Raw genomic sequence first — 10000 nt, 5'->3', positions numbered from 1 at the left:
GTCAGATCAGCCTGTTTCTGAACTGGTTAGACTGGTTTCTACTCTGTTTCTATTGTGTCAGATCAGCCTGTTTCTGAACTGGTCAGACTGGTTTCTACTCTGTTTCTATTGTGTCAGATCAGCCTGTTTCTGAACTGGTCAGACTGGTTTCTACTCTGTTTTTATTGTGTCAGATCAGCCTGTTTCTGAACTGGTCAGACTGGTTTCTACTCTGTTTTTATTGTGTCAGATCAGCCTGTTTCTGAACTGGTCAGACTGGTTTCTACTCTGTTTCTATTGTGTCAGATCAGCCTGTTTCTGAACTGGTTAGACTGGTTTCTACTTTGTTTCTATTGTGTCAGATCAGCCTGTTTCTGAACTGGTTAGACTGGTTTCTACTCTGTTTCTATTGTGTCTCAGATTAAAATGTTCCAGGCTGGATTCAGTTTTCACAGGAAGTCTCTCTGAAGCCTCTCTGATCTGATCTGAGCACGCCGACACACAGGCGTCTTCCACTGGTTTCTATTGTGCTTCTATTGTGTCAAACCAACATGTTACATGCATGTTCCACTGGTTTCTATTGTGTTTTTACTGTGGCTCAGACCAGCACGGGACAGGCCCAACTGTTTTGGTTTCTGCTGTCTGAGGCGTCAGGATGCTCGACAGGTTTCTACTTCTGTTTCTATTGTGTCACATCAGCCTGATACAGACTGGTTAGACTGGTTTTTCTATTCTTCTTCTGTTGTGACAGACCTACATGTTTCTGTTGAGTTTCTATTAGGCACAGACGAGTCAGCTGCTCGACTGGTTTCTTCTCAGAGCAGCTTGTTAGAAAACTGTCAAACTGGTTTCTAGTTTGTTTCTATTGTGGTGCAGCACTGGTTACTCTGGTTTCTATTGTGTTTCTGTTCTCTCACATGTCGGCGTGCTCCTGAACTGGTTGCTCTGGGTTCCAGATGGTTTCTATTGTGGTGGAGATCAGAAGCCTGTCTAACTGATTTGACTGGTTTCTATTCTTTTTCTGTTGTGGCTGAAAGTCACAACTGGCTGCTTTCTTTCCCAGTCACTTAAAATGATGACATCATCACCATGGCCTCTCTCATTGGTTCAAGGTGCACAAACCAGCCATGGGAACGCTGCTGACGTGTGTGTGTGTGTGTGTGTGTGTGTGTGTGTGTGTGTGTGTGTGTTCATGTGTGTGTGTGTGTGTGTGTGTGTCTAAGGGGGACTCAGTAAGTGAGTTTGTTATTGTGTCTCATACATTCTCCAGGCAGAAACACCAGGCTCTTTGCACCTGTTCCTGTCTCTCAAACATGCACACACACACACACACGCACACGCACACGCACACGCACACGCACACAGCCTGTCTTGCTGTCTTCACCAGTCTAACCACACACACAGTCACAATGGGAAAATATTTCTGGATGACACAAACATAAATTTGAAGCATTATTTTCAGCAAGAAAAACACCAATGTGTGTGTGTGTGTGTGCGCGCGTGTGTGTGTGTGTGTGTGTGTGTGTGTGAGTGTGTTCTTGCACAGCTCTCTGGGTCAATAAATGTGGTTTTACGATGAGCTCACAATCCCAGAACTCAGTGGGGACAGATGAGGAGGAAGAGGAGGAGGAGGAAGGAAGAGGGGATTTCAGTGCAGCCTTAATGACATCTGCAGACTCTGGTGTGTGTGTGTGTGTGTGCGTGTGTGTGTGTGTGTGTGTGTGTGTGTGTGTGCGTCCGTGTGTGTGTGTGTGTGTTAGAGAGAGAGAGGCTTTTGGGTTTTGTGTTGCTCAATTCATGCAAGGTGCACAGTGGGAAGGTACAACTTCCAACTGATTAGCTCGTTGTTGTTGTTGTGTGTGTGTGTGTGTGTGTGTGTGTGTGTGTGTGTGTGTGTGTGTGTGTGTTTGAGTGTATTTCCTGACTTGTAAAATTCCCACAGTCCTGCACCAGTTTCCTCTGCGCTGTATAGACGTTTTTTTTTTTGTTTGTTTGTTTGTTTGTTTGTTGTGTTTATCCGTGTCTTGAAACAACTCTTTTTTCCGACCCGAGGCCAGTGTACCTGAACACAACTCTCAAACACAGCACTGTGTTTGAATCTCTCCATTCACTTCCATGCTTTTTGCACACAAACACAAACATAATCATAAACACCCACAACAGAGGATTATGACACGATAAAACAACAAGACGGCACCCATTTTTTGTTATGTTCTTCAAATTATTTGTCAAAGAACGATCAGATGGTTTCCTCCTGGCGTAAGGTTACAGTGAGGAGGTTTCCTGCAAACACGACCTGCCGGATCTACTTTCCCACTCAAATAGGAAAATAACAAGAAAAGAGATGATTAGACGTTTACCAGGACTTGTTTTTTTTTTTTGTTGTTGTTTTTTTGTCATAATTCTGTGTAGATGTAGAATCCTTACAGTCGACTGGAGCAGAGCTGCTTCCTGTGAACCTTCAGCATTAAAATCCTCTCCAGGCTCAGCAGAGGAGATGAAGCTCGGCTGCTAAAAGCTGGAGACACTTGACGCCTCAGAGTTCCCCATTAAAAACCAAATCGTCCCTAACACTCACATCATGAATCCAGTACAGCTGGAGGACGTGTCAGGGGTTCCTCAGGGAACCGTCTGGGGGTCCCCTGTAGTCGTCCTGTATCCTGTTTGAGAAATCACTCGGGGTTCCTCAGGACCTTTTACCTCTCAGAGTGTAGGAGAGTAACTCTATCCTCAATTAGCTGAAGGAGTCAGTGTTTTTCCAGTCGCGGGGAAGCAGAGAGCTTTAGCAGATGAGCCGGGCTTTCAACTGCAGCTCGGGAAAAAAAACCAGGAGGTTATTTTTGATGGAAAGTCCAATCCTGTCATGTTTTAGAGATCGTTTTCTGTTTTTAATACTCTACTCACTCTCAGTCTTTTGGAAGTGAGATGATTTTTTTTTTTTTTTTTTTTTACAAACCCCTCGGGTGCTTATTTCATCTGTTTTTTCCTTCCCTTTTCTTTCTTCGCTTTTGTTTTATCATTGTGTTTTTTTTGTTTTTTTTTGTCACATCTGTGTTTCATCCATAAGCAAATGGACTGAAGTTAACTAAACTGTCAAAGTCAATTAACAGTAGGTGTGGAGTGTTTTATTCATTTTGATGTAAATGAAGAGCACACACAAGAGAGAGGAAGAGAGAACGAGAGAAAAGGAGAAAGACAGAAATAAAAATAAAGAAAATAAGACTTTGACTTGTAGCGTCCTTTAATAAAACACGTCCAAGCATCAGGCTCGCAAATTCATCACAAACACACCCTGCAGTTTAAAAAACAGAAGACACCAAACGCCTGTCCTGCTCACTTACACACACACGCACACGCACACACACACACACACACACACACACACACATCCACAAGCAAGAAAGAAAGAAAGAGAGAGCAAGAGCCTTCAACAGCTGTTCCAGAGTTTGTGTCATGTGGCGCGAGCTAGCGTCATGGCTGACTGTTCGCACGCGATACAGAATCTCACACACACACACACACACACACACACACACACACACACACACAAGCTCTGCGTGCTGGTGGGACCCCCAGTCGGGGCAGGCCCAAACACAGGCGTGGCGTTAATGCGCTGTAAGGAAATAAGTCACCTGCTCTGAGTGATGACAGCCTGTGGAGTCTGGCCGTCGCTCTGAAGCCCCGCCCCTGAGAGCAACACCGCCCCGAGAATTTTACAACAGCCGCCACCCCCCCAACACCCCCACCCCCCCACCCCGCCCCCGCCCGCCACCCCCGTCTCTCGTCCCCCGGGAACTCATGGCGAGTCCAGCCGAGTTTTTCTGTGTTTGAGTTGGTCTCCGTCTGAGAGGGAAAGCGGCAGGTGGCGGCTGCAGTGTTAGCGCTGGGAAGATGTAGCACAGATGCAGGGATGCAGGGCGGTTGCCATGACTACCATCAGCCTGGCACGGTATGATGGATGTGTTCCCGGGTTGTGGGATTTATGGAACGTCATGGAAAAAGCATGGAATGTCGTAGAATTTTGCCAACATCACTTTAATAAACCAAAAAAAAAATCAGTAACTACTTATTCACCAAACATAGTGTTTACATTTTGATCGTGTTTATATATTGTTTAAGAAAATAAAAGCTCATGTTCGATTTATGTAAGTCATGGAAATTCAGCATTTAGTCATGATAAAGTCAGGGAATTTTAAATTTGACAGAGTGGGACCTCTGGTGTTTTTACTGCATCTATCCTGCATTAATACTGTATACAGCAGTAGTCACTGTAGTACTTTTACTTCATGTTGCAATAATTCTGTAGTATTGTATCTTTACCTTTAATTATTTTTTTTCTGGCAATATTTTCAGTGGTTAATGTTTTTTTTACTTTTTTGCTAATTTTTTTTGTATTCCGATAATTTTTTGATAATTTTATTGGGATTTTTTTCTTTTCTTTATGGTAATGTACATGTATTTTTTCTTCCTATTTTTTCTTGGACTTTGAAGGATGATTTTGTGATCTTTTGTCTTGTCGTGTTATGAAAGACCATGAGAGAATTTGTTCAGGTTTCGAAGGGTTAAATCTGAATCCAGTTTGTTGTCAGAGGAGCTTTTTCCTTTCCGTTCTGTTTGTTCTTATTTAACCTCGATTAAGAGTTTGACCGAATTGTTTTAAACATGAAAGCCAAACCTCGGCCAGCCCAGGTGAAAATGTCACATGATCCTTTTCATTGTTGGAAGCATATAATCTTCACAGAATCCACAGCATATAATCTGCGTTTCAGCGTCTGAGTGTGTATGAGACTGTTTGGTCTCTTCTCACCTTGCCTCAGGACTGACAGCAGTGTGTGTTTTTGTGTGTGTGTGTGTTGCAGGTGTACGCCCCGTCTGCCAGTACAGCCGACTACAACAGAGACTCGCCAGGTTACCCCTCATCTAAACCTCCCAGCGCCGGCTTCCCAAGCTCATTTTTTATGCCAGGTATCTACACACACACACACACACACACACACACATATGCACATGCACTCATACAAATAAACACACATTTTCACACATATATGAAGCGCAGGGGGTGACATGAGAAAAAAACAAATAGATTTTAATCCCAGGTATAACTCATTTGTGCAAACCAGATATCAGTTAGAGGCCTCAAGAGAGAACATGATGGATCTGTATGGATGGACCTATGTTTTATGCATTCAAACACACACACACCTGGAGGAAGTGTTGGGGCTCCCTGTTATGAGGGGGTCCTCAGGGAACCGTCATGGGGTCCCCTGTAGTTGTGTTGTGTCCTATTTGAGAAATCACTAAGGGTTCCTCAAGACCTTTAGCTTTTAAAGTGTAGGAGGGTAACTTTATACTCAATTAGTTGAAGGAGTCGGTGAATGTTCTTGTGTTTTTCACTCTAACTTTATATGCCACCTCTGCCCAAATGATCCTGGAGTATGAAGATCCTAATGTTGGATCATCAGGCTCCTTGATGTCAAATCGTTGTGACCCTAAGACTTGTTACATCATCTCTTGGTGTCCGTTTTCGGTAGTAGCAAAATTCCAAATATTGAAATCCTATTTATTAGCCTGAAATGTGGAGCCTTTCCTAAAAATAGTCCATGGAAAGTTTGACTGCTCTCTAAAGACTCTCTAAAGATGAGGTGCCAAGTGACCCCCACTGGAGACACTTCACGCCTCAGGGCTTCTCATTAAAAATCATCCTGAACCTACACATAATGAATTCAGGACATCTGGAGGAAGTCTCAGGGCTCCTGGCCATGAAGGGGTTCCACAGGGAACCGTCTGGGGGTCCCCTGAAGTTGTGTCCTTTTTGAGAAATCACTAAGGGTTCCTCAAGACCTTTGCCTTTGAGAGTGTAGACGTGTAAGTCTATACGTCAGCTCTGTATGCCAGCTCTGCACAAATGATCCTGTAGTGAGGATCCTGCCGACTGGATCGTAAGACTCCTCGATGTCCAGTCGTAAATATCAAACATTTGGCATTTACGACTGGAATCCTGTTGTGTTAAAGAAACAGCGATTCACATCTGAGCTGTTAACCCCCAGTAGCCAATGAGAGCGAGCTGACCGTAGATACAAACCAGCCGGACAGGAATTATGTTTCCCCGAATGAGGTGGACAGAAGAAAAGGAGGACAGGCTTGGCAGCAGTTTGAGTGCTTGTGTAAGGTTTTGTGCAAGACAGTCCACAACAGGACAGACGAGGAAAGAGTTGTCCAGAACCTTAGCTCTGTATGTTAAAGGTGAGCTGAAATGCTAATGCTAACTCAAAGTAGCTGCAAACGTTTAGTGTGTAATGTAACTCATAGGTTTGATGTCAAGTGTTTTTGTGAAGCCTGTATCAGAAAAATATTATATGAAGTCACATCAATTAAAAATCAATTAAATCTGTCGTTTTGTTTTTGGTCTCACACGTTTTTAAATCGGTCAGTATTAGTAAATCCCCACATGTGCACCAGCCTTAAGACATAAAATGTTCATATGGATCCCACCAGAGTTCTGGGCAGGACTTGCCCACCAGCACTGTGATCGATCCTAAAATTTGTTGCCTTGTTGCCCATTTGCTCAAACAAGTTTGCAGTCCCAAGCCCTTACCCAACCAGAACCCTGCTCTTAACCGAGTGGGCGTGTCCAACAAGGCTCTCACCCAACCAGAACCCTGATCTTAACCAAGTGGGCGTGTCCAAGAAGGCCCTCAGCCAACCAGAACCCTCATCTTAACAAAGTGGGCGTGTCCAAGAAGGCCCTCACCCAACCAGAACCCAAACCTTAACCCTTTGGGCAGATCATACCCAGAACTTTTGTGGGTTTCATAGCAAAACAATGTCAACTCAGCCTCCACGTTGGTTCAAATTCAGCATACACGTCCAGAATGTCAACATATATTTTCATGTGTAGTCGAAATATAATTTATGGATTATTGATACGTTTCTGGGCTCTTGTTGATATATTTAACTTTTATATTTGTTGTAGGCAACTATCCAAAGAGAGTGTGGCTGATTCTTTACCATCATTGTAAAGAGTAACCAGTTTTTTCCCAGCTGTCCGATGTAAAGCATAATGATAAATACACATATAGCTACATAAATGATATATAAAGTGACGGCCTGTGTCCCGTAGGATCGGTTTTAAAGCGTATCCGACACTCAGATTCTGTGAGTGACTTCAAGAAAAAGCTCAAAACGACACACCTTTTGTCTTCTATCGATCATTTTTGACTTTTACCACAACTCTGTCTCATAATATTTTGTTTCATATCCTCTGTCTTACTTTTCTTTTAAAGACTTTGTGTTTTAGTGCCTCCTGTAATCTCTACATGCTTTAGAACTTTGAGCTGCACTCTGTCTGAAAAGAGCTTTATAAATAAAATGCATTATTGTAGTTGCTATCATTATTATCAATGATATTATTAGTAGTAGTAGTTGAGGTAGTAGTAGTGTCCTGTACACCTAGCAGCAAAATGTATCACTATAAACAAAGGAAAGGCCTGATTAAAATATGGGAGCTGGTAATAAAAATGTGAGATTGTAAATAATGTCTGTCTGTCTCTCTCTGTCTGTCTGTCTGTCTGTCTGTCTGTCTGTCTGTCTGTCTCTCAGATGGCCACCACAGCGGGGATCCCTGGAGCAGCAGCAGTAGCAGTATGAGCCAACAGGGTTACCATGGCAGCATGCTGGGGGGCGGGAACTCGGCCCACGGCCCCACCCAAAGCTCCTCCTACTGCGGGATCCACCCCCACGACAGATTGGTGAGCAGAGCTGTCAATCACCACACTCAGAAAATAAAAGCCCTGTGTGCAGACTAGATCACGACACTGAGATATTTAAATTTTTATTTTTTTAACAGTGAAATTACAAAAACAGCAGATTGGGGATCAGAGCTGTCCTTCTTTTCTTTCTTTTCTTTCTTTTCTTACTTTTCTTACTTTTCTTTCTGTTTTTTCGCCATAACTGCCACAATAAAGGCCTCTTTTCAACTCTTCATAGCTAAAAATGTCTTGATATGCATGTCTGGAAAGTTTTATTATTTCACATGCACACACACACACACACACACACACACACGTAAATTCTTTGTGTTTCGACTGGGACCAGATGATTGATGGGGCCGAGCCGAAGCGAGCCGCCGTGCCGTTTACAGGCTGGAGGCGCTGAGTCAGCGGCCGCCTGGTAGCCGCTGGTTTCCGGCTCAGCTGGAGTGGAAAACGGACAAACCAGGAAGGAGGGACGTGTTTGGGCTGATTCAGGGACCGCTCCAGTGTTTAACTCATGTTTTATCCGCCGTGTTCCCTGCGTCACGCATGCTTCACATTACCATCCACAGCGTTCCAAAGCATGTTTAGATGCTGGAATGTGTTTTTCTGCTCTTCCCAGGCGGCCGTTTGTTTCCCTTCGTTTTGTTACGGAACAAAAAATCAACTTGAAACCTGCTTGAGATAGGAAATCCATTCTGCCCGGCTTCATTTAGATTTTTTTTTTTTTTTTGTCAAAGTGACTCCTGCTGTCATCACGGCTCTGCAGGCCTGATGCTGCGTTCACATGCCGGTGGAAAGCTCCGACACCCCGGGGGTTATTCCAAATCCATGTGATCCGCTGTGTGAATCAGACAGCTTCAGGTTTAGTTTCTCACTTTGATGGAGCCAGGCTAACGACTCCCATAGACTTCAAGTCTTTATGCTAAGCTAACAGGAAATGTACCCATAGGAACTGAACCACTGGACGTCCAGAGGTGGAAATGGTGTCCAACATCTGGTCTCAGTCTGGGGACGTCAGGAAATGGAAAAATTGAGGTTTCGCCCAAAATGTTGGAATATTCCTTTAAAGTTTTGTGTGATGTGATTGGTTGTGTTTGTGTGCTCCCGCCTGCAGAGCTACCCCTCGCACTCGTCTGCAGACATCAGCTCCAGCCTTCCCCCCATGTCCAGCTTCCACCGAGGAGGAGGGGCCGGGGGCGGGGCCAACCACTACAGCACCGCCTCCTGCACCGCCCCCACGAACGGAACAGACAGCATCATGGGTAAGTTCACACTGCACATGTACAGATGATGTGTTAGGGTCAGGGTTAGGGGTTTTTCTTTACTCGGCCCAGCTGTGTTCACGCCGTCCAATAGCAGGCGAGCGTTTCAGTTTCGTCTTTTTGCGAAGGGTTTCTAAAAAAAAAAAAAAAAAAAAATCTAGTGTCTTTGGAGCGGAATGTTTTAAAGCGGCCTGCCAAATAAAAAAGCTTATTGTATTTGTATCATCATCATCATCATTATTAGCAGAAAAAAGATGTGATGTTTTTCTTTAAAAAAAAAAAAAGAAAGAAAGAAAGAAAGAAAGAAACAATTAGAAACAGAAATTTAAAAATTTAAAAGGAGTGTTTTGTTTTGGGGTTTTTTTGGTCTTTTTTAATCAAACTACTGAATGACGGCTGGTTTCACGTGGAGCTGTCAGCTGTTTTATTTTATTTTATTTTATTTATTTATTTTAATTCATGAGCAGGTTTTTCTTTTCCAAAGCCAGGAGCCGGCGGCTGGGCTTTATGTTTATTTATTTGTTTATTCATTTTGCTAATTTCTAATTGCTAATAATTTCTTGAAATTTTAATACACGTCTGGTTATTTGGGTGTTTTCTTTCTTTCTTTCTTCCTTTTAAATAAAAACTACAAAGTTGGTTTTTACTTGGGTTTCAAAGGGTTAACGGACTGACCAATCACAGCTCAGGAAGTGGGTGTGGCCGTTCATTCATAACTACCTGCAAGAAGACGATTAATTACTCAGTAATTATTTTATTTTATCTTATTTTTGTTTCTTTCTAAATCCACTTAATCTCAGTTCATTCTCGTTTTTTACTTTAGAGAAAAGTTCAGAGGAAAAATTACATTTGAAAAACAGAAAACAGCACAACAGGCATTTCTGCAGCTGTCATTGATTTCTTTTTTGTTCGTTTTATCTCTGTGTCTCCTTAACAGCACAGAGACCCATCGAGTCCCTCACTAATAATCTGCTAATATGGAATTATTTAATCTGATCGGAGATT

The 10000-nt window shown here is 43.1% G+C and overlaps 1 protein-coding gene across 4 annotated transcripts in view; it reads left to right on the top strand.

Annotated features, from left to right (window-relative positions):
• The window catches only part of tcf4 (transcription factor 4), a 241881-nt gene that overhangs the window by 189786 nt on the left and 42095 nt on the right, over positions 1–10000 (top strand). For all 4 annotated transcript variants that reach the window (XM_030065050.1, XM_030065049.1, XM_030065051.1 and 1 more), the window contains 3 exons: positions 4839–4944; positions 7579–7727; positions 8848–8995. In XM_030065050.1, coding sequence (XP_029920910.1) covers positions 4839–4944; positions 7579–7727; positions 8848–8995 — 403 coding nt within the window. The remainder of the gene's footprint in view (positions 1–4838; positions 4945–7578; positions 7728–8847; positions 8996–10000) is intronic.

The sequence above is a fragment of the Myripristis murdjan genome, chromosome 12 (genome assembly GCF_902150065.1).
Source record: "Myripristis murdjan chromosome 12, fMyrMur1.1, whole genome shotgun sequence".
In the NCBI taxonomy this organism is placed as follows: Eukaryota; Metazoa; Chordata; class Actinopteri; order Holocentriformes; family Holocentridae; genus Myripristis; species Myripristis murdjan.
The sequence above is the reverse complement of the archived record's forward strand: the minus strand, read 5'-3'. Positions and strand labels throughout refer to the sequence as shown.